Source organism: Akanthomyces muscarius, chromosome 3, assembly GCF_028009165.1.
Source record: "Akanthomyces muscarius strain Ve6 chromosome 3, whole genome shotgun sequence".
In the NCBI taxonomy this organism is placed as follows: Eukaryota; Fungi; Ascomycota; class Sordariomycetes; order Hypocreales; family Cordycipitaceae; genus Akanthomyces; species Akanthomyces muscarius.
Genome location: NC_079243.1, coordinates 1,521,288 through 1,549,213, shown reverse-complemented (window position 1 = coordinate 1,549,213; position 27,926 = coordinate 1,521,288). Strand labels below are relative to the sequence as shown.

General features: G+C 54.3%; 10 protein-coding genes across 11 annotated transcripts; 6 read left to right on the top strand and 4 right to left on the bottom strand.

Moving 5' to 3' along the window:
- Positions 1-120: 120 nt before the first annotated feature.
- LMH87_001818 (uncharacterized protein) lies at positions 121-2,997 on the bottom strand (the record flags this gene model as incomplete). Its single annotated transcript, XM_056193159.1, has 2 exons — positions 121-2,895; positions 2,950-2,997. The coding sequence occupies 2 exons, from the start codon at positions 2,995-2,997 to the stop codon at positions 121-123; spliced, it is 2,823 nt and encodes a 940-aa protein (XP_056050225.1).
- Positions 2,998-5,332: 2,335 nt separating this feature from the next.
- Positions 5,333-10,020, top strand: LMH87_001817 (uncharacterized protein; the record flags this gene model as incomplete). The annotated part of the gene is made up of 6 exons (XM_056193158.1): positions 5,333-5,533; positions 5,595-6,129; positions 6,188-6,922; positions 6,992-9,203; positions 9,259-9,714; positions 9,771-10,020. The coding sequence occupies 6 exons, from the start codon at positions 5,333-5,335 to the stop codon at positions 10,018-10,020; spliced, it is 4,389 nt and encodes a 1,462-aa protein (XP_056050224.1).
- A 71-nt stretch (positions 10,021-10,091) lies between these two features.
- On the bottom strand, positions 10,092-11,158 carry LMH87_001816 (uncharacterized protein; the record flags this gene model as incomplete). The annotated part of the gene is made up of 2 exons (XM_056193157.1): positions 10,092-10,892; positions 11,132-11,158. The coding sequence occupies 2 exons, from the start codon at positions 11,156-11,158 to the stop codon at positions 10,092-10,094; spliced, it is 828 nt and encodes a 275-aa protein (XP_056050223.1).
- A 969-nt stretch (positions 11,159-12,127) lies between these two features.
- LMH87_001815 (uncharacterized protein) lies at positions 12,128-14,094 on the top strand (the record flags this gene model as incomplete). Its single annotated transcript, XM_056193156.1, has 3 exons — positions 12,128-12,337; positions 12,390-14,004; positions 14,066-14,094. 3 exons carry the CDS (start codon positions 12,128-12,130, stop codon positions 14,092-14,094), a joined length of 1,854 nt encoding a protein of 617 aa, XP_056050222.1.
- Positions 14,095-14,877: 783 nt separating this feature from the next.
- On the bottom strand, positions 14,878-15,768 carry LMH87_001814 (uncharacterized protein; the record flags this gene model as incomplete). The annotated part of the gene is made up of 3 exons (XM_056193155.1): positions 14,878-15,168; positions 15,343-15,501; positions 15,748-15,768. 3 exons carry the CDS (start codon positions 15,766-15,768, stop codon positions 14,878-14,880), a joined length of 471 nt encoding a protein of 156 aa, XP_056050221.1.
- A 724-nt stretch (positions 15,769-16,492) lies between these two features.
- Positions 16,493-17,464, top strand: LMH87_001813 (uncharacterized protein; the record flags this gene model as incomplete). Its single annotated transcript, XM_056193154.1, has 1 exon — positions 16,493-17,464. The coding sequence occupies one exon, from the start codon at positions 16,493-16,495 to the stop codon at positions 17,462-17,464; it is 972 nt and encodes a 323-aa protein (XP_056050220.1).
- Positions 17,465-18,068: 604 nt separating this feature from the next.
- LMH87_001812 (uncharacterized protein) lies at positions 18,069-19,195 on the top strand (the record flags this gene model as incomplete). The annotated part of the gene is made up of 3 exons (XM_056193152.1): positions 18,069-18,701; positions 18,763-18,926; positions 19,120-19,195. The coding sequence occupies 3 exons, from the start codon at positions 18,069-18,071 to the stop codon at positions 19,193-19,195; spliced, it is 873 nt and encodes a 290-aa protein (XP_056050219.1).
- A 444-nt stretch (positions 19,196-19,639) lies between these two features.
- Positions 19,640-22,313, top strand: LMH87_001811 (uncharacterized protein; the record flags this gene model as incomplete). 2 transcript variants are annotated; one of them, XM_056193151.1, is made up of 7 exons in its annotated part: positions 19,640-20,392; positions 20,467-20,519; positions 20,568-20,595; positions 21,169-21,246; positions 21,306-21,641; positions 21,709-21,819; positions 21,876-22,313. In XM_056193151.1, the coding sequence occupies 7 exons, from the start codon at positions 19,640-19,642 to the stop codon at positions 22,311-22,313; spliced, it is 1,797 nt and encodes a 598-aa protein (XP_056050217.1). The 2 variants fall into 2 exon arrangements, with proteins under 2 accessions (XP_056050217.1, XP_056050218.1); XM_056193150.1 differs by lacking the exons at positions 20,568-20,595; positions 21,169-21,246; positions 21,306-21,641; positions 21,709-21,819; positions 21,876-22,313 and adding an exon at positions 20,603-20,666.
- A 565-nt stretch (positions 22,314-22,878) lies between these two features.
- On the top strand, positions 22,879-23,931 carry LMH87_001810 (uncharacterized protein; the record flags this gene model as incomplete). Its single annotated transcript, XM_056193149.1, has 5 exons — positions 22,879-23,019; positions 23,080-23,304; positions 23,364-23,421; positions 23,485-23,652; positions 23,720-23,931. 5 exons carry the CDS (start codon positions 22,879-22,881, stop codon positions 23,929-23,931), a joined length of 804 nt encoding a protein of 267 aa, XP_056050216.1.
- Positions 23,932-24,081: 150 nt separating this feature from the next.
- Positions 24,082-26,067, bottom strand: LMH87_001809 (uncharacterized protein; the record flags this gene model as incomplete). The annotated part of the gene is made up of 1 exon (XM_056193148.1): positions 24,082-26,067. The coding sequence occupies one exon, from the start codon at positions 26,065-26,067 to the stop codon at positions 24,082-24,084; it is 1,986 nt and encodes a 661-aa protein (XP_056050215.1).
- Positions 26,068-27,926: the final 1,859 nt, after the last annotated feature.

Here is a 27,926-nt window from a genome sequence, read left to right as displayed (position 1 = left end):
AGAGAAATGGTATGAACTGATATTCTTGAAACAAGATGGTATGAATGTAGTTCGGTTTGACATGATGAAAGAAACGCTATAGTCGTTAATATGGTATATGCACATGACTCTTGACAGCGCTCAGTAGTCCTCCTCATCCATGACGTTCCGATCAAAGAAAGCATGAATCGCCCTGCCCGCAGCCTTGCCCACCAGCGGCGCCAGCTCCTCCGGCGTCATGTTCGCCACCTCCTTTACATTCTCCGTCTTGATAATAATATTCTTCATGTTCTGCGGCGTCACGCCCGGCACCACCGCCAGCATGTCCTGCGGCTCCTGGTTAAACACCTGGTCCTCGGCGCGCGCGTCCTTGTCCAGCCCCGCCTGCACGGCGGCAATCGGGTCCGGCTCGGGCTCCTGCGTCTTGAGCGCCTCAAAGATCTCGGCCGTCTGGTACGGCGACGAGGACCAGATGATGCGCAGCTTTGGAAACGCGAGCGTCAGGAGCACAAGCTTGGACTGCAGGTCCGAGGAGACATTGGTGGCGGACACGCTGCTCATGCTGCCGGAGAGATCGGCAAAGGGCTCGAGCGTAAAGGACTTGTTCTGGTCAAACTCAATCAGCAGCATCGGGTTCTTGTAGTGCTGAAACATGGTCTCGGCCTGGGTGAAGAGGCGGCCGTCTTTGAAGGAGGAGATGAGATCGCTGATGCTCTTGCGCTCGACGCAGATGGAGGGCGAGAGAATGTAGTCGCCGACGGTGAGCATGCACGGGACAATCACCATGGCGCGCCCGTGGAGGAGCGAGGGCAGCGAGGAGCGAAACTCGCGCACGTCGACGACGACGCGCGGGGGCTCGGCCGTGGCGGCGAGGCGCCCGCCGCCGGCGATGCGGGTATTGACAGTGCGGAGGAAGGCATCCTGCGGGTCTTCAATGCCGTGCGGATCGACCGTCATGACGAGGGACATGCTCGCGCGTTCTTTGATGAGCTTGGTAAAGGCATCCTTCTCGCGGCGTACAGAGGCGAGGTAGCGCTGTTCTTCGACGGAGCCGCCATAGTACAAAAAGTAAACGCGGACGTTGCGGTCATTGTGAGAGGAGCGATACACCTCGACGCGGCGGATAAAGGAAGCATCCGGTTCGTACATGACAATGTAGCGAGGCTTGACTTCTTCAAGTACGTGCTCATCCTGGTCGCCATCGTAGGCGTGAATGACAACAAGGTCCCGCATGTCGTAGAGCTGATAATAGTCCTCCATGTTGTCGAGCGGATCGGCAACCACATCATCCTTTTGCTTGGCCTCTTCCTCCGTGATTTGCACCTCTGCCATCAGTTCAGCCACCTCGTTGGGCTTCTCGAAAAATTGAGAGATGCTGCCGTTTTCTGCCCTGGACATGCTGACGCCCATATTGCCACCGCCTCGTTGTCGACGACGCTTATTCGACGGTGCTCTCCCGCCGCGCATGCCTCCATGCCCGGGACGAGAATCTGTGGCGCTGTTGAGCGCTTTGTTGTTTTCCGTAAATAGCGAGGCGTTGACCACCGCAAACTGCCGCTTCCAGCGCAAGTAATTACGCAGTCGGCGGCGCATCATGAAGATGGCGGATGGCTTGTGAGGGTCGTCTTCATCGGTAGGATTTCTGGTGGGCACTTTTGGCTTGACGTGCATTGTCTGGAGGTAGTCTCGTAATTGACGGCAGGTGTCAACGTTGGAGCACATGATCAAGATTGTGCCGTTGGAATCATCCCTGGCATGCGGCGCAAAGTACAGGTCGCGGTCGATTTCCTCGAGCACTTCTGCAAGCATGCTCCATTTCGGGAGCTCTTCCAGAACCGGCCGCAGAGAGTCGATGTTCTCTTCTTGCGAAATTTGCTTGATGCTGGCCGAGTAGACACGCTTCCGCGCCGTGTCGAACAAGGTCTGCGCCGCGTCCAGAAACAGCCATGGGGACTGCGTCTGCCGCGTCGAGCCTGGAGGCGGGGAATGCGCCGCGTGAATTGTGTCGAGGTGCTGGAGAAACGAAACGGGGTCGTAGCTGACCACGTAATTCAGCAGTCCTCGCAGAACGGTCAAGTCGTTGACAATCTGCTTCGTCTTCCAGCTCACACGATGCCAGTTGGGGTCCAGCTGGCGCCGAACGATGACGTCAAAGTTTTTGAGCAGAGCGCTGTCAAGGTTCCAGTCGTCCATTTCCAAGCCAGGGTTGCCTTTTTTCAGCTCGTGGATGCTAATCTCAACACACTCCATGATGGCGTTTTGAATATCCGTCATGTACTCTGTCATCGGCACCTCGAGCTCAATGACCTCTGCTTTCTTCTTGCCCTCGAGCGACTGCGCAACGGTGACGTGAAAGCGCGGCCACAGTGACGCCTTTTTGAGGAAGAGATTCCGCATCATCGTGGAGAGCGGCGAGAAGCCAATTGTAAATGGATCGGGATTGTCCGCGAAAGCTTTCAGAAAGCCGACTTTGTTCTTTTGTCGGTAGACTCGCAGAATAAAGGCCTCGAGGGATGTGGCGACGATGCGATCAGCGTGCAGCACGACCAAGCCGGTGATGGTGTCTGGGCTCAGCAGACCCGTCAACAAATCAACCACGAGAATTCTCGACGTGATGCTGAATATTCCGCCACCGGCATACATCTTTTCGCGCGCGCCGACGCTCTGAAAGTCGGTATTCACGACGGTGAGGCCGCGGGCCTTGGGCGACGCGCTGATGGCGGCGTGCTCGGCCAGCGCCTCGCCGATCCATCCGTTCTCGCGATCCTCGGCGCCGACTATGACGATGAGGTTGTTCCCGGCCGCGTCGTACGAGTGTAGCAGGTTGGTGACGAGGCGCATGAGGCCGAGGCCGCGGGCGAGCACGACGAGCTCATCTTCGGACCGGAGCTCCTGGAAGAGCGCCTGCTGGTATTCCTGGGGGATCAATTAGCCAGATGGAGGCGAGGGAAGAGCTGCGGATGGGCGGACCAGGGGCAGCGATAGCTTCACTGGTTGGGGCGCATTGTTTGTCGACATTCGGCGCGGTGCGTTGGGAGCGAGGGCATGTCGTGAAGGAAGAAGCTTGGCTGGGATGTCGAGGGCGATGATGGAGAGCTTCAAGCTTGGTAAGGTAGGTAGGTACCTTAACTTAGTGGATGCTCTTAGCGCATTTAGTGCATTTTTAGAGCCGCGTCGGTGCGTTTAGTGGGTGCTTCAGGGGATGTTCCAGTGGAAAGGGCGCTATAACCTCACTGACTGCTACCCCGCCGTGAATGTGAATGTGAACGGTCAGGCGCAAGCAGCACCCCGCACTTCACGATCCAACGAGGGAGATCAAGCTTGCATTGCAGAGTGAAGGTTGCAGCGGAAGCGAAAAGTTCTTATTTATTAAAGTTTATATGTGTATATTCTCGGGCAGGGTCTAGTTCAGAGCCGTCGCAACATGGTCATGTCTCGTGAGTCGCTGCCTCGCTTCGTGACATCATCGCTGTCGCGGGGGAATCTACTTGTTGAGCTCGGCCTTGCGCTCGCCGCGCTCTTCCTTGGTGCCCTCCTGGCCAGGAAGGTTTTGAACAATCGCAGGACCGTGGGCCTTGTGGGCGGCGAGTTCGGGCTCGACCTTGTCCTTGATGGGCTGGATGGAGAATTGCTTCTCGCCCTGGTGCATTGTTAGTGACGTCAGTAGCCAGAGAGCAGGAAGGGACACGGCATCGTACCTCGTTGTTGTTCTTTTGATCCTTGGAAGAGTCCATGATGTTGATTATGTGATTCGATGTCTGATCTGATAGATGTCGTGTGTTGTAGAGAAGAGGATGTGGGATGCAAGTGTAAAGTTCTAGACGATGGTATTTAGAGGGGCATCCAAGTAAACGTCCGAGATGGCCCAGATGACGTTGGCCTTTTTGCCCCAAACAAAACCAAGCTAATCGTCCCCGCTGAGCAAGCTTTTGTCGTACTGGTACTGGTACATGGAGTGCCGCCACCAGCTTGCGGACTCGTCAGCTACCACACGGCCGTCCGTGTTCTCGATTCTGGTTCGTTGGAGAGGGCGACAGCGCAACTCTGCCCAGGCAAGTCTTGCGCTCTGATGTCATTTGCGCCTCTGCCCTGGGTTGCAGGCCTGATGACGGACATGACTTGCGCCTGCATGTCCGTTTTCCTAATTGGGTATTATACAGTCCCCTCTTGCTGTCTCACTTGTTGTCATGCTGCAGCGCATCAGTTGAAGCGCGCAAGCCATCCATGCAGACATGCGCATGTGGGTAGGGCGGGTTCCAGTTTCTGTGCTGATTTAGCACCCTTGATTTGTTCCATCTCGTCCAAGGTCTTGTTGCGACACTGACGAGGCTGCGGAGTCTCAGTGTGGCGTCTGCCCCTAATAACATCCTATTAGCTCCGCCATTGGCCAACCTCTCAATTCGCACTCAATAGAGCTCACTCGCAAGTCGAGGATAGGGTAAATTCTTCAAAACTGGTCTGGCGATTGGAAGCATTAATGATGAAGGCCACATGGACAACTTCGCAGTCGGACCGTGGCCTGCGACCTACGACCGCACAACTGGACAATGCGAGTTCATCACTCAGCAATAATGCCGTTGGCCGTAGTCCGTAGACTTTTTTTTTTTTTTTTTTTGGAAAAGCTTCCGCTTACCCTTTGCCAAATCCCACGTGAAAGCAGTGTAATAAAACATGGCACTGGAAAAAAATCTAGACGTACCTGATTGCGACAGCTTCCACAACAACATTGCTACATCCTTGCCAGTTGCGTATAATTGCGTACGATAGCTGACTCACTGGACACGCAAACCAGTCGACGACTTCCACAATTCGGCCATGCTAGAGCCTAGAACGCGTGGCCGCAAGGCGACCAGTCAGCTCCAACGCCATCTCAGCCCCATGCGGCGTATCCGCTCAACTCGAGGTCTTGAGAATTCTTGCAAGCCTTTGTTTCTTGCTGCCTTTTTATCGGAAAAGGGAGTTTAGAATTGTACGAGAAAGTAGATAACTATGAGACTAGGCATATGCCGTTCCTTTGCTCGTCTTTGTTGAATCGCGATGCGATCCTTAAACATCTGCCTAGAAGCTTATATCCTAATCTGACTCGGCCGGGTACACAAGCCTTTCGGCTCCACCCTGTAAGGCTGGGACGCGAATACAACGACCGGATGCTATCGTAAGAGGCAAAGCCCTGGAGAGTGCGGTGATGCCTATCAGGCTGCGAAAATGGAGCCGGTAATTCGTACGCCAGAGCCGCTCAAGTCATAAAATGCCAATCGCCGAGACCTTTTCTTTTTTTCGAGTCCCTAAATATTCGCGAGCCTCGTTGTAAATAATACTCACTATCTTGTAAAGCTATACTGGAAGCGCAAAGATGGTGGTGTCGTGCGATGCCCAGTTTGGCCCTCGAGTCGATAGCGCTTGTCGGTCATTCGATTTTACACTATACTTTGAAGATGTCGTCTTCAGCGCAGTGCCGAGTGCCATTTTCATCTTGATTGCAGCCATTCCGTTAATTGGCTTATCACGGCAACGACGCATTGTCAGAAGCTCGACGCTATTTGGCCTGAAATTGGTATTGTACAAGCCGATTGCCCTCCCCACTGCGCCGCCGACTAACAAGAAACCCCCCCAAGGCCGTCTTCTCAGTCCTCTTGGTATTTCAGGCTATTTTTCTAGGACTGAGAATCAAAAACGAAAAACTACATACTGGCGCTTCGATTGCCGCTGATGTTTTGTCGCTCATTGCCACGGGCGCGGCCGTTGCGCTGTCGTGGCTGCAGCACCACCGCTCCGAACAACCATCCACAACCTTGACTTTGTACCTGTCCGCGCTCGTATTACTAGATATTGCTCGGGCGCGCACACTCTGGCTCATTCCGGACAGCACAGCCGCCTCCGCCATCAAGACGGTCGCTCTGCTGCTGACAACTGCTGTCCTGGTGCTGGAGTCGACTGGCAAGAGAGCGAGCCTGCGCCAGCCGGAGAAGCTGGCGCACTCCGGCCCGGAGCCCTTTATCGGCTTCTGGGGCATCAGTGGCTATGTTTGGGTGCTCAGCACTCTCTCACGAGGCTATCACAATTTTCTGACGGTCGAGGACCTTCCCGAGCTCGACTACCGTATCTCGGCGGACAAGCTGCACCATAAACTACAGAGTCAATTGAAGAAGAGTATGAGCACGACGATTTACTAAAAGAAAAAAAGGCCGGATCCGCTAACAGAAAACAGCCGACTTGTTTAAGAAGAATGCCTTTGTCGCAGCTTGCGCTCGCGCGTTTGCTTCGTCATTCGTTTCGGCCGTCATCCCGCGACTCTTCCTGATTGGCTTCAAGTTTGCCCAGCCCTTTATGATCAACAACATGCTCGAATTCATCGGCGACAGACACGCACCGCAAAACATTGGCAACGGGCTGATTGGCGCCTACGCTCTCGTGTACGCCGGCATGGCCATCTCCATGGCCCTCTACCGCTACTACTCGAACCGATTCATCATTGGCCTCCGCGGCGGCCTCATCTCCGTCATCTATCAGCAGACGGTGGAGGCGCGCGGCCTGGACCTCGGCGACATTGACGGGCTGACGCTCATGGGCGCCGACGTGGAGCGCATCTCGACTGGCTTTCGCACGATCCACGAAGTGTGGGCGTCGCCTATTGAAATCATCATTGCTGTGTACCTGCTCGAGCGACAAATTTTTGTGGCGTGCGCCGTCCCGGGTCTGCTCGTGCTCACTTTTGTCTTACTGGCTTTTGTCATTGCCACGCTCGCCAAAAAGTACCAGCGCGCATGGATCGAAAAGGTTGAAGAGCGGCTGCGTCTCACTACAAACATGCTGGCCAACATGAGGACGGTCAAGATGCTGGGTCTCAGTTCGAGGATGTTTTCAGTCATCTACAAAGCCCGCGATGTGGAAATTGAAAATTCCACTCGCTATAGATGGACCTTGATTGGGCAAATTTTCTTTTGTAAGTTTCACCGGCTCATCATTCTCTCCAGAATATTCTCTCCTTTACCAACTTTGCTAATCTATATAGCAAACTCACCCATGATGTTTGCGCCCGTGGTGACGTTCATCGTTTTTGTCGCCATAGCCAACGCCCGTCACGACAACTCCTTCCTGGCTAGCAAGGCCTTTACATCCTTGTCACTCATTGCGCTTTTAACGGAACCCACTCTGATGTTCATCCAAGCCATACCAAGTGTATACGAGTGCCTCAGTTGCTTTGACCGAATGCAAGAGTACTACCGCCAGCCCGTCCACCCCGGTCTGCTGCCCCAGGCGGGCAATAACATTGCCCCGGAAAAGAATGCATCCGCAATTTCTTTACAAGCTATGCCAGGCCACTTGACGGGCTCTGGCGAGTCTGTTGTGAGTTTTGTCGATCAGGACTTTGCGTGGGCTAAAGCTAGCCCGCCTGTGCTCAAGAATATCAACGCGTCTATCCTCAGAGGACGCTTCACTGCCATCGTGGGTCGCACTGGCAGCGGCAAGTCAACCTTGCTCGAGAGCATTCTAGGAGAGACAGTTGACGTCCGCGGCCGCACAGAACGCAAGTTTGCTACGGCGGCCTACTGCTCCCAAGTTCCTTGGTTGGTGAATGGTACTCTCAAAAGCAACATCACATACGGCTGCTCGGGCCCAACTGATGATGAATGGTATCGGGCCGTTGTTTCAGCCTGCGGATTGGAAAGCGACATTAATGGCCTGCCCGGCGGCGATCAAACAGAAATTGGCGACAGTGGCAGCAAGCTGAGCGGCGGCCAAAGGCAACGTGTCAGCTTGGCTCGAGCTGTCTTCTCGCGGGAGCCGGTTATCCTGCTGGACGATGTCTTGAGTGGCGTCGACAATGCCAACATTGCCCACATCTCGGACAAGCTTTTTGGACGCTCTGGTCTCTTGCGCCGAAGCGGCTCCACCATCGTTCTCGTGACGCATTCCAAGTATCTCATGATGATGGCCGACGATGTGTTGGTGGTCGACCAGGGCACGATTGTCGAATCGCGGACTGTTGCCTCGCTGCAGTCAAGCGACGGATTCTCGTCTGGCTTTCAGATTGAGGATCCTGCGACCGAAACGGATGATGAGGAGATAAACGTGACCAAGAAGGCTGATGCGCAAGCTCTTGCACGCATCGAGACGGCCGAGGACGCGCTCTCTGCACTCAATGAGGAGGCCGCAGATCTCAAACGCACGCACGGAGTCCCTTCTGTATACCGCTACTACATGCACTCCTCCGGATACATAAAGGTGATTATCATGCTTGCTGGCGCCGGGCTGTACATCTTTTGCAACGAGTTCGGCGTCGTCTGGATTGATCTGTGGTCCTCGGCCAACGCCAAACATCCTGGCCATGCCAACAACGGCATGTACCTAGGCGTCTACGCTGCCCTAGGAATCATTTCTGGAGCCCTACTGTTTTGCCTCTGCTGGCTCGTCTTTGTCAACATGATCTCCATCTCCTCGAGGAATTTGCACACGGATCTTTTGAACGCCGTCATTCGGGCTCCGCTGCTCTTCTTCCAGGAGACCGACGTTGGTAACATCACAAACCGCTTCAGCCAGGACATGGAGCTGATTGGCATTGAGCTCCCAATCATCATTATCAATTATCTTGCCTCATTTTATGAGTGCATTGCGAAGATGATTCTTTTGGCCGTGTTCGGACGCTACCTGACCGCCTCGCTGCCCATATTTCTCGCAGCCATCTATGTTATTCAGCGCATCTACCTTCGCACATCGCGCCAGGTACGACTCTTGGACATTGAAGCCAAGGCGCCCGTCTACCTACAGTTTCTCGAGTCTAAGAACGGTGCCGCCACATTGAGGGCGTTCGGATGGCAGCATTCGTGCCAGCTGGGCCTGCAACGTCTCCTCAATCGCTCTCAGAAGCCAGTGTATCTGCTCTACTGCATCCAGCAATGGCTCGCTCTCGTGCTGGATGCGCTTGTTTCCGCGCTGGTGTTGATACTCATTGCTATTGTTGTCACCTGGCGAGACAAGTTCTCACCGGGAAGCGTTGGTGTAGCTCTCGTTACTGTCATGACTTTCAACTCTGCACTGACGCAGCTCATCAAAATGTGGACTTCACTTGAAACTTCGATCGGTGCTGTTGGTCGTATCAAGGAGTTCAAGGACAACACTGTGCCTGAAGAAGAGGAGCTGGGCATCTTGCAGCCAGAGAGCCCTCCGCCGAACTGGCCGAGCGCGGGCAATATCGAGTTCAGAAACGTCATCGCATCTTACAAGTGAGTGTTGATTTCAATCTTGACTGAAGCTCTATCTAATAGATATTTTCTACAGGGAAATCGGACCGTCTGTTCTCAAGGGACTAACGCTGTCAATCAAGGCTGGCGAAAAGGTTGCCATTTGCGGCCGCTCTGGCAGTGGCAAGACGTCGCTCATTCTGAGTTTGCTCCACATGATACACATCAATGGCGAACTTATCATTGACGACGTTGACATCCACAATATCGTACCTAATGAACTGCGTGCGCTCATCAATATTGTTCCTCAAGAGCCGTTTTTGATGCCTGGGTCGGTACGCCAAAATGTCGATCCATTCGAAATCGCCAATGACGGTGACATTATAGCCTCGCTGAAACGGCTTGGCCTTTGGGAGCGTATCGAAGCCGCCGGTGGTGTCGACTCCGACATGCCTCTCACGTCCTGGTCCGTGGGCGAGCGGCAGTTAATTTGCATGGCTAGGGCCATGGTGAGGAAAAGCCCGATCCTCATTCTCGACGAAGCTACCAGCAGGTCAGTTCTCCAGCTCGTCCTCAAGTCGCGAATAAACTTACTAAAAAAATTGGCAGCGTCGACCACAAAACGGAAGAGATTATGCAAGAAGTGCTGGAGACTGAGTTTGCAGGTAAAACAGTGCTTTCCGTGGTTCATCGCCTGGGGTATATTGAGCGGTATGACAAGGTTGTGGTCTTGCAAAAGGGGGAGTTGATGGAGTTTGATGCCCCCGGGGTGCTGCTTGCTCAACCATCGATGCTGGCAGCGATGAAGAGGGCCGGAACGCGAGGCTCCAGCAGCCTGGGCAGTGATGATGATGAGTGAACCGGGTCCATGATGATTATACCTGATCTTGCGGCTGATCAAGGCCCAAAAGTAATATTTATACCATGAATTTAATTGGCAGAAAGTAATCTGTATCCGAGAAGTGCGCAGTTGACTACTGAGATGACTGTGTACAGGTCCAGAAGTCTGTTGGCAACTGGCACGCAAAGCCGGGCTGACTGCCGGTGCAGGTAGAGCATGGGAAACAGGCGCAGTCCGTGCTCTTCTGGCGGTCCCAGGTGGAACACAGTGAACCCGTCCACCACGACTGAGCAGGAGAATAGGATTGTCATATGTCTCAAGTACGCAAAGGGTATGTCCTTGAGGATCTGCTGTGAGACGGCTCGGGGGCCGGATTCCATCTGGAGCATGATGTTGAGCGCACCCACGGAGAGGATAACGACCATGAACATGATAAGCTCGCACAGCAAGATGTAGATAAAGGTGATGGTAGCGTACACGGGGAATTGCCCGTCGAGCGGCCACGTCGGGAGCTCATTGATGACGAAATGGCGAAATCGAAGCCATTTTCTGGCGAGCCCTCCTGGCTCGGCCTGCGCAGGGCCGGCTCGGTTGTCGGGTGCAGCATCGTTGCGGTTTTGAGCGCCATCGGTCTCTGGCTCCAGGCGTATAGCGAAACGTTGCCCATTAATCTGAACTGGGGCATTATTCCTCCGAGAAGCCTCGACATGACGCTCGGGATGTCCAGGAAGCTCTGAACCAGTATTGTCGATCAGAGGACCTTGGTGCTGAGGGCCGTCAATCTCTGGATCGTGAGGAATAACGCGTCCATCAATGTCCAGTCGAGGAATGTGTATTCCAGATACGTCAATCTCACGAACGGTGAGCTCGCCAATTTCGGGATTGTTTAGCTAGGGAATTTCCAGTTCGGGGTTCTCCAGTTCGGGATTATCTAGTTCAGAATTGTCTGTCTGAGAACCGTCATGGGGAGAAAAGCCACGACTTGCTTGCTTGCGCTTCGTTGCCCTCCTGCGGGATCGGCGCCGGTTCGCTGCTCCTTTGCGGATAGAGCGACACTTTGATGCCTTGTCGCAGAGACAGTGCCGACGAGATGGCCGCTTTGCTACACTGTCTTCAGCATTGAGGATACAAGCCGCGAGATCGGCGGATTCCACATTGCCAAGGTCAGACGTATAACCCTCGGAGTCAACATGAATCCACGAGTCAGACTCGGAAATATCTAATACTCTTGGGTTTGACGCCTCCGAGGCGGACACGCCCGAGGGCTTGCGTTTCTAGGTTGAAGTTGGACATGGCGCTTCCGATTACTGTAGCAATGGGATTGATTACAAGTGGCTGAGGAAATGAGAAAGTTAGTCTTTTCGGACTGTCTGATATTCTATCTAATTGAAGATGCTCCTGTTTATGTATGCTGTAAGAGAAGAATAATCCTTGTGGCTGTCGAAAAGGTTTGTGGGCGTCAGCCACACCAAAGTATCGTGGTAAAAGTGAAGGTTATTTCGCCTCGTTGTGCATTTTGCTTTATCCTGATGCACAAAAAATGCCTTTTTGATAGAAAAATGAGATACCAACGTTGTTGCCATGTTGGCTGCTGTGTTTCCGTGGTAATACGCCACGCAGCAATGTAGCTGACTCCGTTTCAACAATACCAAAATGTCAACTACTTGCCTTTCTAAATGCCATTTCCAAGCATTAGAGACCCCAAACTTTTGATAAAGCCCGTAGACTGTAGCTGTACATGCTCGTGTAAAGACATGCGCTCTCATTCATGTCCAGGAGCTGTCTAGGGTAGGCTGGGTTCTGTTGGCGCCGCGCCGCGCCGGAGCTGCCTGAGCGGGGCGGCCGCCCGGTAAGGTGGGCACGACGAACAACGGGGAAACTCACGTCAGTCCAGTCGTCAGTGCTGGCCACTGATCCTCCACAGCCTCGCTCTTTCGTCACTCCTTCACCTTTGGCTGCTATCCCACACCCCAGCACGGCGCCGCTCCTGACAAGCTCAACGCCTGACTGTCTACTCGTCGCTTCAATTGCTTAGCTGTCCCAATCGCTTGTCTCTTGAGGCGTCGTCCTCCCAGCCCCGCACAGCACTGTCGCGCGAGCAGGCTGTAGCCTCCCAGGCGCCAGCATGCCGTCCATCCTCAACGACGAGGACAAGGACACCGTGAAGCGGTTCGTCCCCAAGCAGTCCAACAAGATCCAAGCCGTCGCCGTCGCCAAGCTATACGTCGCCTACCCGGACCCGACAAAATGGACGTACACGGGCCTGCAAGGGGCCGTTGTCCTGGCGAATGACCTGGTTGGCAACACATACTGGCTCAAGATGGTGGATATCTCGGTACGCGCTCTCGTGTAAGGATACTCGTATCATTATTTACTAACGTGGGAAGCCGACCACCCGTGGCGTCATCTGGGACCAGGAAATCTTTGACAGCTGGAGCTACAACCAGGACCGAACCTTTTTCCACACCTTTGAGCTCGAGGACTGCCTTGCCGGCCTCAGCTTCGTCGACGAAAAGGAAGCCAAGCAGTTCAAGAAGAAAATGGACGATCGAGAAAAGAATGCGAGCCGCGCCACGAAATCTACGCCGTTTGGAGGAGCAGGAGCAGGAGGCCAGACCAAGGAGAAGCACAGCCTGCTCGGTGGCCTCTTCCACCGCCACTCTTCCGCGCCGACTCCCGACCCCGTCCGCACGAGCAGCCTTCCCCCGCCGCCGCCCGGGCCGCAGCACTCGTCGTCGACGCTGATGAATGGCAGCAGCTTCGGGCTGCTGCCGACGCAGTCCGAGTTTGCGCTGCTCGACGCCTTTGATCCGCTGTGGCGCGAGCACTTTGGCAAGGACCTGAGCGACAAGGGCTTGACGGACGACTTTATCAAAGAAAACCAGGAGTTTATTGTCGACTTTCTGCGCGAGGAGCAGGAAAAGATGAATGGCGGAGGGCTCGACACATCGTCAGCAGCGGCACCACCACCACCACCGCCCGCACCGCGCACCAACGGCAGCAGTGGCGGCGGACGTGCTCCTCCTCCTCCACCACCACCACCCGCAGGCTCGGCCAAGAAGAATGGACCTCCCCCGCCGCCGGCGCCGCGAAGATCGACAAAAGCCGATACATCAACACCCGAGCCGCGATCGCCGTCCCCCCCAACATCCCCCCCCGAACCCGAACGACCCAGGTTTCGCGCGCCGCCGCCGCTGGCCGAGGCTGGCAAGTTCGCCAACCTGCCCGAGCCAGTCAAGCGACGACCGGTTCCCTCGACACCCTCAGCACCGTCTCAGGCCCCCGGCGCAGGCCCCCCTCCTCCTCCACGACCTGCCAAGACGCCATTGGAGCCCGACTCTCCCCAACGCGCGCATGCTGTTCCTCCTGCCTTCACCGGACAGCGCGCACCATCCGGACCACCAGCACCCGCACTGCCCAGCCGCGGCGGTCCTCCTCCCCCCCCTCCTCGAAACGACTCACACGCAGCTCCGGCGCCTCCTCCTCTGCCACCGAAAGTTGCACCTGGCGGCGCACCACCACCTCTTCCTCCCTCCAGCAGCCGACCCATCCCACCACCTCCTACCGCTGGCGTTCCTCCTCCTCCAACTTCTGCCGGCATTCCTCCTCCACCTCCTCCGCCTCCTCCTCCTGGCGGTGCCGGAGGCCCTCCTCCCCCTCCACCACTACCCCCGACTGGCGGTGGTGGTCCTCCTCCCCCTCCTCCTCCGATGCCGCCGCGCGACAACGGGCCCCCACCACCAGCTCTGCCCAAGCCCGAAGGCAGCCGAGCAGCCGTGATGGGCGATATCCAAAAGGCGGGTGGCATTGGCGCGCTGAAAAAAGTGGACAGGACCCAGATCCGCGACCGAAGCTCTGCGCAGGTGGGCGGCGCCGAGGGTGGTGCTGGTGGTAGCGCGGCAGCAGCGGCAGCTGGTGGCGCGGGTGCGGGTGCAGGCGGTGGTATGGCAGATGCGTTGGCAGCGGCGCTGCAGAAGCGCAAGGACAAGGTTGCCAAGAGTGGTAAGTTAAATTTCGTCTGGCTTCGTGATTTGAAATGTCGATGTTAACAATTCTGCTACAGATGATGAAGACGACGATGACGAATGGTAGAGGGTTTGAATGGGTGATGGAGAAGTGTATGGGCATTGGTCACGTCCTTTCGGGTTGGAACAAAACAATATTGGCGGATTCTAGGTGGTGGTAATTATCTTTTTTTTTATTCATCATGTGTTGTTTTACATTTACCACGCCAGCCTAGAATATTAAACTGAAACAAAAATGACCTATACCTATCTTTCATGTAGATTATCACGTTTATAAGTCAAGACTGGCGGTGTATCATTATCGAGGAGGCCTCGCACCACGAGAGTCTGGTGTCTTGTTTACTAGCGAAGAAAGAGAAGCCGTCAATGTTACGAAGTCCATGTATTCTCTTGGTCTATAAAATGGTCTCGCAAGTATTAGTGCTCAACAGCGTACCGGTCTAAAAAGGTGGTGACAGTCTGAAAATCGCACGCAGATGCAACACACACATAAGCACACACACGGGAAGAAGAAGGAAGAGATTGGAAATGAAAACATTTGATTTGATTTTGACAACCATGACGTCTCTCCCACCATGGCCGTCTCGTGATGAAGAAACGCAATCCACTCCAGATACTGTCGTGGGACCCTCGAATGATAGAGATTCTAGCAAAAAAGGGTTTGAGAGAGAAGACAGTGTGTACAGTAAGCCCGATACCCTCCCGTCGGCGATGATGCTGACGAGAAAAAATTGGGATAGTTTATGCAGGAGGGATCACAGGGACGGGAACCCGTTGTATCGAAACAGATCCGCACAGCAGGCTCTCTGATTCGAGATGTTCCCCTTGTCGGGAAAAAGGTCGGACCGGCTTAAATGTCGTCAATGTCAACCTCCTTCTTCTTGTCGTCTTCCGACGACTCCTCGTCCGAGCCGTCGTCGCCAAACTCGAAGAAGGCCTCGCCGTCCTCGCCCTGGTTGAAGTTGTCGTGCTCGTTGATCTTGGCGTGCTCGGGCAGCTCGCCGTACGACTTTAGGGTACGTGCCTCGTCGGCGGTGTACTTGAGGATGACGTCGCCCTTGCCGTCCTGGAATTCACGCAGGGAGAGGAGGATGATGTCGCCCTGGTTGATCCAGACCTTCTTTCGCATTTTACCGCGAATCTGCAGGCATGTTAGCATCTTGTGAGTAAGGGGGAGTACACGCGAGCGTGCGATGGACGCGTCTGCAGAGTTTGGATTCCCACTCGGTTTCATGTTTGGTGGCAAAGATCGAGGGGAGGTGTGGTCTGCAAACGACGTGTCCATCCAACACGCGGCGGGTGATAAAAAACGTACGTTGGCTAGACGCTTGCTTCCGTCGAAGCAGAGAGCTTCAAGACGACCGTTGCCCAGCATCTTTACGACCTGGGCATACTCCTGACCGTCCTCCTTGAAGGTGAGTTCTCGACGCTGGTCGTCGTTTTCCTTGGTACCGCGACGGCGGTTCTTGCCGCCCTGTGGGAGGAGAGAATATGGTTAGCAGGATGTCCTTCTTGTGGTTTGAGTTCTTTTTTCCTCTCTCATGGATTTGGAGTAGAGGCAGCGAGCAGGGACGCGCAGAGGAGAGACCACATCGCGAACCATGGCGGGGGCGGGGAAAAGAGACGCCAGGCGGGATGGAGGGGTTTGCGCGTCCAGGGTCTGTGTATCTCAAGGACAGAGGCAAAACAAAAGGGCACAGCTGGTAGGAAAATCACTCACTTTTCCCTTATTCTTAGGCATCTTAAAGTATGCGTGCTGCGCCGGTTCTTATTTCAAAAACTGGAGGGTCGCAACAAGCGTCTTGGTGATGATGTTTTTTGTGTGAAGGAGAGTGGGCAGGTGGGCGACCATTTATCTGCCTCTCTCCCTCGCCGTGCAGTGGCCACACGCACCCGACCGTGCCCCTCCATTTGCCTGCTTGCTTTCTCGCAAACGGAGGCACCAAAGCCAGCAAAGCCTGTTAGCCACGATTTAAGAGGGGCGCACCACTGCTAGCCGCCCGTTCCCAGCTCTTTTTTTCCCTCCCAGGCACACAAAGCACGCTGGGAAAATGCGCCCACAAAGCCTTTTTTCTCGTGCAAAGCCCCAGTATGACTCAATGGTCGGGCACCAAAGCATGACATGGTGAAGTCGAGAGCAATAGAGGGGTACCTTTACCAGGCTGCAGGTTGTCGCACTACCATAGGTATCGGACTAACGCAGACCCGCTCCCTGTGCGTCACAACGCTAGCGACATCCACAGTGAAAAGTGGCCAAATAGAGCTTAGCGCAAAGACGGGCTTTCGAGATGGCAAACAGCTTGACACATGAAAAAGCCCTTTTCTTTCGAACAAATCGTCAACCTCTGAAACTTGCTTCGGTGGCGGGAGGACCGGAACTAGGAGTCACAAAAAAAAAAAAAAGCTGACGCTATTGCCACCATGAGATGAGCATGCACTGCGCCAGGCTGAATCACACAGCCGTCATGGCGCTCACCACACGACGAGCAGTCACAGGAGCTCCCTTGGCAAAGCTCCTCGCCACCACAGCGACTCGATGTGCCTCGACAATTTCTGTGATACCGCCTCGGCAACAGTCTGAAGGCGGCAGCAGCGACGGCAGCAGAAGCGGCAGCAGAAACTCCGACCGCCACAGAAAACCGGCCAAGACATCCGCGAAGCGCACCGTCTCGCGCATGCTCTCCGTCGACGTCGCCAAGTTTATGCGCCCCTCCGACGGCCACCTGACGACGACGCCCGAGAATGCGCGCTTCTTCCGCGCGAACCCGACCGTCGACCACGACCACGGCATCATGACGCGCCTCGAGACCACCGACGCCGTCCGCAGGCTCGCCAAGACGTACCGCGTGCGGCTCGCCTGGTCGCCGCGGCACGTCATCCACCCGCACCGCCTACGCTTCCTCGACCCTCGCGGCCACCCGCTCGCGCCCAAAATCCGCAGCGACTGCGCGCGCAAGGCCCGAGAGGACGCGCTGTGGGCGTTTGCGACGGCGGTTGGAGGGGACAGCGCTGTCGTGTGGCAGCTGACGAAGCGCGAGCTGCTGCGCGCCGTGTTCCGCAGCCTGACGGCCCTGGGGTACGACGAGCACGGTCGGAAGCAGGACGGGACGGAGCTGCTTGGGACGCTGTGGCTCACGGTGTCGCAGGCGCAGCATGCGCGGCGGCTGCCGGTCGAGGCCTTTGGAGAGGTGGTGGCGGATACGCTGGACAAGCACTACGCGACACGGCCAGAGGAGCGTCGCGCGGCGCTGGTGGCCGATACTGTCGGTGCGGAAGAGGACACGAGAGGGAAGAAAGAGCCGAGTGATGGCATGAAGAGGCGCGCGAATAATTCAAAGCCGTGGACACCCCGAGAACAAGCTGGTGAGAGGGGCAGGCACGTACCCGCGGCGGAAGCGGAATCGTCCATGACTTGGCAGCCACGGAAAAGAACGTGATGGGCCTTGCAGCTGGATTCTTCCGGGGTACTACATGTATAAATATTGTGTATCAAAGCGTGCGATTGGTTATTTCATGTACATCTCTGTAATATAGTACACCGCTAAGCATTAATGTTTTTGATGGCCTGCGAGCGAGAAAGGTCGTGGACTTGTTATCAATGACATCGCCAACTATCAGAGCAGCAGAAGGTTAGTGTATTCTACAGAGAAGGAGGCAGAACTCCAACTTGCGGTGGTCTGCGCAGCCTGGCATGCGAGGCAATGCCACCAGTAGAATGACAGATTGTGGTCTTCTTCACTCCTGGCGTATATGCAGCATGACGAGTAGCTCCAATCTATGCCTTGGTTCTTCTTTTGATGCCCCACGTTAGGTACGCCCGGCTGTAGTGCTATTCGCCGAAAGCCTCGTCTCGTCGCGCTGAGTGCAATGCCTTGCCAGGCAATTGGGACACTAGCGACTCCCTCCAGAGCCTCGTCCTGTTGTGCTGGATCCCGCCCACTACATAGATACTTAAATCTTCTCTCTTCTTCACACTTGACCTGCGTCAGATCAATAATTATCTCATTTCTGTGTCAAGACGATTATCGCCAGCAACTCGAAATGCCGACGGTCGCAGCCCTCAGAATCCACTTCAGCCATGTCCAGTACGTGGTGCTGGTCTGTGTCCTGCTGCAGGCCTTCCGAATAGTCATCACGGACCAGACACAAAAGCTCAGCCAGGGCAATGAGGCGTGGACGCAGCCACATATGACGAATCTTACAGATACTCTTCAACTGAGTAGCAGCACTCTCGCAAACGCTTCTTATACCGGCACCTGGAACATCACTCATCTCGTGACCACGGAGAAACCAAAGTCCCTAGTCCCACCACCGACGGCGTTCTTCTCTTTCTCGACAGCGAGAGCACTCCTGTACGCGGCTGTGGCATCGCTTGTCGGCTACTACTGGAACCTCCTGCTGGAGAGACAGCTGCCTGCTCGTCCGCGTGGTGATTCGTCTTCGTACAACAACGACAAGCTTGCGGAAGGCCATGAACAACTGGAGGAAAAGATTGTAGAGAAGTGGCTCGCCAACGGCAAGATAAAAAGAGCTTCTCTGAGTTTTTGGAATACCGTAGCAAAGTGGTTGTTGGACATTTCGGTCGGGCGAGCACTTGTTCTTTTGGCTACCGAACTGACCAGGATTGCCGCGTATTCGAAACAGCCAGTCAGGGCGTTGCAAAACTTACCATCAGTAAGTTGAATTCCTTCTAGTCCTGTCACATTGACCCCCGAGCTAATTCTTAATGAATAAGGAATTGCTATTTGGTACGCTGGCCTATTTGTTCACTCCCTACACAATCTTTTCTGTTGCCGGCATGATTATAGTGCCTGCCAACCAGCGCGTTATCTTCGCCAGCGCGTTTTACTTTGTTTGCACAGTGTTCTTTCAAATCATCATCTACATTGTCGTCCCCCGGTTTGTTATGAGTAGGACTGGGACACAGTGGTTAGAAAGCCTCACAGAAACTACTTGGTTGGTCGCTCGACATCAGCACGCTGATCAGGTCGGTCGAACTGAACTCTAAAGCTATTCTTGACTATGTTTCGAAATCACGAAAAAAATTCTTACACATCTTCGTCTCTGTATTGTACTTTATCTCTCTCTGAAGGGTTTCCTTTAAGATTTTGCTCAGCCTGACACGAAGTGACGCCATCAACAGAATTGCCGATCATGCTATTCTTTAATGCTTGTGCGTGTGCGCGCAGACGGGCTACAGCTCCAGAGGCCCAACAAGAGCCGCCGATACACCGGGGCACTTGACTGGCCTTGTGGCCTTCTCAGCCTCGGCCAGAACATGCATGCTGCTCCCCATGAGCAACCTTGTATACGCTGGTCCTCTGCATTAGCGTGTGGTGCCCAATCCTACGTGTTTCAGCTCATCACAGTGCGGCGCGTAAAGTGCGTATAGTAACAAAATGTAGAGGGGCTGTCTACACTCACTGACCTTGCATTTATTCCTACACACGCCTATTACAAACGCTCAACAGCAGCTTTTATAAAATATTCCGGTGATCACAAACCTGAGCAATTTATCCCCTCCCACAGCCAGCTCTTGCTTCGGGCTCAACCGCATTCTTCGATAGGTGCTATCCTATTCAACGCAACGAGCGACATTCGAGGCCGAAGACATGTCGTCAAGGCTCGCCCACACAACAGCAAATCCACAGGGCAGCGGCCATCCTGATGGTCCCATTCCAGACACAGCTTTTGCGAGTGAAGAGAGACAAGATTTGTCGGGGACGAAGGAGGATGCGCGTGCCGAACAAGGCGTCGATCAGCATGACCCGTACGCGGCACTACTCACGAGCAATAATTTGGTTAAAATTATGGAAGAGATTAGGGACGGGCAAGAGACCATAAAAGAAGTAATGATGGAAAAGATGGATCCATATCGGGATATCTCAGGGCTTGCAAAAGAAATATGGACCAAGTTTTGGTATGCTCCAGAGGACGACATCGAGTTTGGCTTACCTCGACACTCCTTGTCCGGGAAAAGATTCTTTCAGGAGCTTATGCCATTTCCTATATATCAGGAGGCTGACCACAACGAAAATGCAGGCTACGAAAGTGGCAGTGAGAACGGAGTAGTAGGGATTTGGCAGCTTTTTGAGGACCCTGGCCTTCGTACGTCCATGGATTACGCAGACGATCTACGTGCAGTTCTCCGGGACTGGGTCGCCGAATCCGCGAGACATGTTTCCCCCTGGTCAGATTGTTTATTGACCGACGGCACATTGAAGTCTAAAATTCTCGGCCAGGAGAAACTGTGGGACGACAAATGGCCTGCGGCCAGCAACGAATTTGTTCGTTTCGTTTATCCAGGCGTTGAAGTCGACGACCCGTTCCACTACGATCCGAGGTGCATTGAAAACTATGCTAAAGTAAGATCACAGGCATCTTGTTCAAGACTCTACACGCAGCTAAGTTTCATAAGCTGATGCTGCATTTGCTATAGTACATGCCAGATCGTGAAACAGATGTGCCAAGTTGCCTTAGTGGTGTTATCATGTCAGTTTGCGTCTCTGTCCCAAGCCTACTGTCTAACAAATTGCCTAGACAAATCGATATTGACCAGGATGCGCGTGTAATAGGATTCGAAAATTTGAAAAGCATCCTTTATTTCGCCCGAGGAAGAGAATTCCGCCCGGCAGATAGGCTTGCGTTTCTGGATAATCATGTGTCTGAGTGGCAACCACGACCGATTCGTAGCAGATGTATTATGAAGAGCATCATGAGCACAAACATGATGGACGATACTATATTCACGACATGGAGACATCGTCCCCACGGGTTCGGAGTTTTTATGCATCATATGCAGTCTTTCACTTCCCTCACGCAAGAGGACTTTCAAACGAAAAGCAGTCCAATCGATGGTTTCCAGTGCCAAAGACAATCTTTCAATCTTAAAAGCCCCTACACGAATGAGGCTCTGCGTCTGCGCGAAGTGCGGTACTCGATTTGCTTGAATCTTTGGCCAGTTCAGCGCCCCTGTGGACTTTTCACACTCGTCTCGTTGGCTGATGAAGGCAGCAATGAGAACAAGCGGCGTAATACTCCAGGGGCGGATGCCAGTTTTGAGAGTCGCCACGTTGTCTGGAAAAGATATGGTCTTTTTCCCGCAGGCCTTTACACTGGTATCTCTGTCTTTCAACTGCAGATATGCGCCTTTATCGATTTCTGGGAAGACGCTTGGAACATCACAATAGCGAAAATTGATGCGACTGTCTCAGTCCCCGTGAGTTTTTCGGTCGGAAACCAAACAACAGCCAACATGGCTTGCTCACCATAGATCAGTTGACCGCTTTCGAAAACGACGAGAAGCTGGGAGAGCTGATATTCAAGACAAAACGCGAAACACTACTATCTTATTTTAAAGTGATGAAATTACTAGGACTATTCCTAGACTCGGTTCGGGCGACGCCGCGTTCTCTTGAAGAACTTTCTCAACACGTCAAAAACCCCACCCTGAGCGACTATTGGCGCGAGAGCAGACGCAAGTATGCCACAGAATCTCGAACAATCATAAGTTATAATTGGGATATTGTGAACAAGCGACAGAGGGACTCGGCTGAAAGAGTCATGGCCAAGTTAGAGCGGACAAAAAATGAAGTACAGAGTCTGATGGACGAGGTGAGTTTGCATTTTGCTCAATTACCAGAGAACGAACATCTTTAACCCTTCCCTATTTTTTTTTTAGCAATTCAAAGCTCAAGCTATGACCGAAGCCCAGAAAAGCAGAATCCTTAATAAATACCTGATGGTATTTACGTTCTTCACAATTTTATTCTTGCCCCCGACATTTGTCGTGGTAAGGCTTGAAGCGCCCCGAAACGTCGACCTGCATTGGCTGACGACGTTGTTAAGGCATTCTTTAGCAACAGCTTGTTCAACTCGCCGCCCAACAATGCTGCACCGGCCGCGAGTGATTCGAGCGCAGCTGCAGCAAATACATTTTTGTCCGGGACTGACAACATCAAAACAACATTTTGGATCAGCTTTGCAGTAGTGTCTGCAGCTACCTACGCTTTTGCTGGCGCCATGATGCTTGGAACTCGTGTACCTAGCGGCAAATGGCGCGATTTGGGCCGAGGGGTTAAAAGAGCTGTGCATGAGGCGACGCGCCCTGCTCGGGAGGAGAAAAGTGAGGACCATGAAGGCCACAGTGAAGAGTCGACAGCTGTCAATGAGTTTGCAGAGAACATCGATCGCGAACATAGAAAGTGGTGGCCAGTCTGGTGGCGCAGAAAGGCCAACCGGCCGGGTTCTCGAGGAAGCGAGATAGAGATGGAAGACAGGGTCTAGTAACTAGGTAGTTGGCACGAGTTATGCTGTTCGTCTTGCATTGTTGAAGACGAAAATAACAGATGTTTCAGCTGTAAGAACACCACTTGAGACAGAAAAGCCACGCGCTTTAGCACCGTCGGTCGGAGGAGCTGCTCAACTTCGCGAAGCATGCCCGTGGTACATTCAGCTCCTTCCCGCCCCTCCACCCTTCAAGCTAAGCAGCCCACTGATTAATTCACAGTGACGCTATCACCTCTCCACATCCCGCACCGCTCGATTTCTAATCGCGTTCGTCCGTTTCCATCATTACCAATCCTTGACGCTGCTCCGGCCCCCTCTTTAACCCTCCGGTCGAAAAAACCCCGCCCGGATCATAGACTGGTTACGGAATGATACAATCAAAGACAAATCCTCCAGGTCCGCCGCCAAACTCCACACCCGAGTTCCCAACTCCCGAAACCTAGTTAGCCAGAAATCTATAAACCAGAGGCACCCCGCTCCTCGCTAGCATCTAGAGCTCAATTGACTCTGTTGACTATACACTTTTTCTTCTCTGCCCAACTTGTTCTTATTGAGAAAACTCATGACATCGCGCCTTGCCGGAATCGCAAAGCACTTTTTGAAAATGGGAGCCACCAAGTCTGACATTACCCTCTACACGGTCAACACGCCCAATGGCATCAAGGCCAGCATCCTGCTCGAGGAGCTCAACCTCGACTACAAGGTGTGTAGCCGCACGCCTCGCTCGAGGTGGGGGGAAATACAGCGCTTACACAGCATCTAGGTCCACGCCATCAAGATGAGCGAAAACGAGCAAAAGGAGCCGTGGTTCCTCGAGATCAACCCCAACGGCCGCATTCCCGCCATCACCGACAAGTGGACCGACGGCAAGGACATTCGCATCTTTGAGTCGGGCGCCATCCTGCAGTACCTGACGGAGCGCTACGACAAGGACTACAAGGTCTCGTACCCGCGCGACACGCCCGAGTACTGGGAGATGACTAGCTGGGTATGTCAACTCAGTTCTACTGGATTCATGATTTTTCTTATGGCTAATGGCTTGAATAGCTCATGTGGCAAATGGGCGGCCTTGGCCCTATGCAGGGCCAGTCCAACCACTTTAAGCGTAAGCCAAGATCGATCTACCGCTTCCCACGATCGCGCCCCGTCTGACACAGGAGAAAAACAGGCTACGCTCCCGAGCAGATCCAATATGGCATCGACCGCTACGGAAACGAGACGCGCCGTCTGTACCGCACCATGGACGACACCCTCAAGAAGAATCCCAAGGGCGTTCTGGTCGGTGACAAAGTCACCATTGCCGACATTTCCGCCTGGGGCTGGGTTGCCAGTGCCAGTAAGTCACTCCTGACACGACTTTATCTTTTCTTTGTCTTTGTGAACCATGCTAATCATTGTCGCAGAGTGGGCTGGTGTCGACATTGAAGAGTTCCCCGCTCTCAAGAAGTGGCTCTTTGAGCTGCTCAAGCGCCCCGGCTTTGAGGCCGGCCGCCACGTCCCGACGCCGCACACTGCCTTTGACATGGCCAAGCTTAGCGAAAAGGAGCTGGATGAAAAGGCACACGGATCGCGGGCTTGGGTCCAGGCTGGCATGAAGGCTGATGCTAAGAAATAAACCAAGCTCATTCACACAACCTGCATGATAATAGTAATGGAAATCAATTTTTTCTTTTCAAAAACACCTACGACTTCTGTCAAGAACCTTTATCTTTCTTTGTGCCTCTAAGCGAACCCATGTATCGTCTGATCATTCATCATAAAAGCCCTATCGCTGCGCAAGCATCAACCAGTGATCAATGACCTTTGTAGCCAGTCTCGGCAGGTCCTTGAAACGCTTCTCGTCATACGTATCGTCCAGCGCCTTTCGCAGCCTCTTTGCCTTTGTCATCGCAACGATGCGCGCTCCACTCGGTCCGTTGCTCTGCGCAAACTCATTCGCCTCTTTAAGCAGCGCTCGCCGCTTGACACGCACCTCCTCCCCGTCCTGCTCCTCTGCCGTGCACAGCTTGCACCTGCACATGAAGCCCCACGTCTTCTGCAGCAGGGCCTGGCGGGCGTCGTAGTCGCCGTTGTCGTCGTAGGCGTGGGTGATCTCCTCGCCGGCGGGGATGGCCCGCGCGGCGCGCAGCACGATGAGGTCGCCGGCAAAGTCCTTGATCGAGTTGGCGAGGCACGAGTGGTTCATGTAGCAGGCGCGCGCCCACAGGCCCGTCGTGGCGTTAGTGACGTCCTCGTCGTCGGTCTGCGGCGCGAGGCCAAAGGCGTTGCGCTGGACGATGTTCTGCACCTGGAAGGTGTCGACGACGGGGCCATCGGCGGTGGACGGGCACGCGTCGCCGACGCCCGCCCAGCTGCCGCTGTCGAGGGCCAGGATCCTGGGCGCCAGCGAGGGGTTGTCGAGGAGCTTCTGCACGACGGCGCGGTGAAGGCCGGCAGGAAAGACGCGGATGTTGTACTCATCGTCGAGATCCACTGTAAGGGCCGTGACGGCCGCGCTGCCCTTGTCCCGGCTCGAGACGGTGCAAAAGGCCTTTTCGCACATGATGAGCTCGCCGGGCTGGAAGTCACGCGCGGCGAACAGGCCGCGGCCGGCGCCAGGGCTGCTCTTGATGATGGTGTCGCCGTCAAAGCCCGCGACGTCGGGCTTCCAGTTCACTTTGGGCAGGCTCGCGACGACCTTTTTCATGTCAACGTGGCACTTTTCTTGCTCCTCGAGACGCTTGGCCGTGCGCCGGATGTTGATTTGCGTCGTCTTGCTGTCCGGCTGCAGGCGGTCCTGCTCGGCAAAGCAACGTTTCGCCTCGGCAAAGTCGCCGAGCGCGTACGCGGCGCTGCCGGCGCGGTAGTAGGCCTTGGCGTCGAGCGACTGCTGCTCCGCCGAGGCACCCTGGGTGAGCGACGCCAGGGCATCCGACTTGGCCTCGTCGTAGCGCTGCAGGAGAAGGTTGACGTGTGCGCGGTTGCGGCGCAGGTCCTGCGGCAGGGTGCTCGCTGGGTCGACGGCGGCGTCGGCGGCAGTCATGCCCCGGGTATAGTACGCGTGCGCGAGCGAGTATCGCTGCTTGTTCAGCGCGGCGTTGCCCTTTTCCTTGCACTGCTCCGGCGTGACGGCGGGGTCCTCTACCTTGTAGTTGTCCCGCCAGGATTCAGGGTCTTCGCTGACGGTGGCGATGACGAGGTCGGAAGGGTGGTTGATGCGAACCACAGCTTCGTTGTCAGCATTGAGCGTGTAGTAGGGCTCCTTGATGATGAACTTGGAGCCAGAGTCGAGGTGGTCTTTGCCCATGCACTGCTTGTGCAGAAACGTCTCCAGCACCACGACCTGATCCGCCTCTTCGTCGACACCCTCCACCACCGCCCACGACGACACCTTGAGCTCCGCCACGGGAGAGATGCGGTGCACGGTCAGCTTTCTGCCGCGGTGGTGGCTCTCGAGCTGCAGCTCGGCGACCTTCATCGGGGCGAGGTCCTTGGCGTCAACGGTGCACGGCGGGTACGCGGCGCCGACGGCGTAGGTCATCATGGTGTCGTCGCTCTTCTTCTCGGGCGCGGCGCCGCCAAAGCCCAGGGACGCGAGGGACAGCTCTTGCATCAGCGACGTCGAGGTCGCATGCTGGATGAGGCCCCTGCGGTCTTCGGCCTTCCAGGCTTCGCCGGCCCTGGTCTTGCGCTGGGCCGCGCTGTGCTCAAACTTTTGGGTGACGCGCTGCGTCTCCTCGGGCGTGAGGAAGACGGTTGCTCGTCCGGCCATGGCTGAGATTTTTTCGGGATTTAATGTGAGATATTTCAGTCAGTGAGCAACCATGGCCTGCGTGTGCGTGGAGTGAGAATTATGGCTAGAGCAATTACTGATTGAATGCGGCGATTGTTAGAATTTTTTTTTTTGGAGACTGCGCCAACCGTAGCGCCAGCCGTGATGCACCAGTAAGGCCGCCGTATCGCACCGCATTAATGTAGATAAATTACAGTAATGTTTTAATGTTAGAAGACCGTATATCCTTTAGAAAAAGCTCGAATCCATTAATTATCGCTGATTTGGTGTCAGCTTGGAATTTGGTAATTGCCCAATGCCCACCCGCAGCGGACATGGCTTCGCCCAGATAGTTTTTGATGCAGACGTCATGCTTTTATTGTAGCTTCTTAGTTGACTGCATCTTTTGCCGATGCATTGTGTATGTAGTGCAAGCCAAGATGACTTTGCGATGTGTTTCTTTCATTCTCTGGTGATAGACCAACAAGCGGCCTTGGCGGGAAATATGAACAGCTTTCCCGGTGCAACGACAAAGCTGGCGTTGCTTGAGAGCAGCAACGCAGCTCATGTCTGTAACTGACCAAGAAGCTCGATGCTAAGACCACATGGTTCGAAAGGCTTAGTCTGTTGCGACAAACGGGCATTCATCTCCATTGTTCTCCGCGCATCAAGCATCACGGCCCTCCTGGAGTCCGCCGCCGCACTCTGGAGTATAAAACGCCGATTTCGTCCCCCCGCGACTGGAGATGTTTTATTCCATCAATACACGACCGTTATACCATAAAATTTACCGAGAGCTCATTTCAAGCGACTACCGAAGCGGTAGGAAGTAATTTACAAGTCCCGCTAACGAGTAAAGTTTACGACTAATACTGTAAACATGCCTATCAAGGCTGACGCGACGAAGGGTCATACGATTCCAGGATTCCTACTCCCTGTTTTACCTGAACCCGGGCAAAAAGCTGTAAAGAAAGCACGTAAAAGATATAAGGATTTTGGTCGGGCTACTGCGTCCGATGAGCCACGAAAGCCTAATAGGACTGATACGCGCCGAGGGCGTCGCAGAAGTCCAGTGCCAGGGTCGACTGGAGAGCAAAGAAAAAAAGGCAAGAAAGGGGATAAAGGGGATAAAGGGGATGAAGGGGATACAGGCGAGAAAGGGGATACAGGCGAGAAAGGGGATACAGGCGAGAAAGGGGATACAGGCGAGAAAGGGGAGACAGGAGAGACAGGAGCTCAAGGGCCTGAAGGGCCTCCCTGTGTTTGCAAGAAACAAAACACTTCGAGTTCTACGGCGTCGACACTTACTTCAAAGAAGACAAAGCAATGAGCTATCTCGTCAGCCTGCCGTGGTCTAAAGTCAAAGCCAACGAGGCTATGCCGGCGTGGGAGATGAACGGCGAGCCACTGCCGGCCATCGACGGCCAGCCACTTCGTATTGTTGACTTTGGCTACATCGGGGCGCATGTAAAGAGTTCTGTTACCCCCGATGGCGGAAGAAACTTCCGAGACTACTGGTTTAGCTTTATTTACTCATATTTCTAGCAAAAATACTCTACTGGCAGTCTTTTTAGTTATACCCGGGCTGATTCCAAGCTTGTCCAAAAATACTCCTTCGTATGTTTTCATCCAATTCAGAACGCACCTGGTCAGTTTATGGGGCAATGGTCATGTATTTTCGTATTTAAGTTAGGAGAATGCGCCAGGCTTTTATTATTCCGGCCTATGTAGCTTAGAAATATTACGGCCGAGTCTGGAATGCTGTCTCGGCGTCCTTTCGCAATCGAGTGGGATGGCGGCGCAGACATTGCTAGACCGTGATTGGGCAAACAACGCCCGTGGGATTCTAGCCACATCTA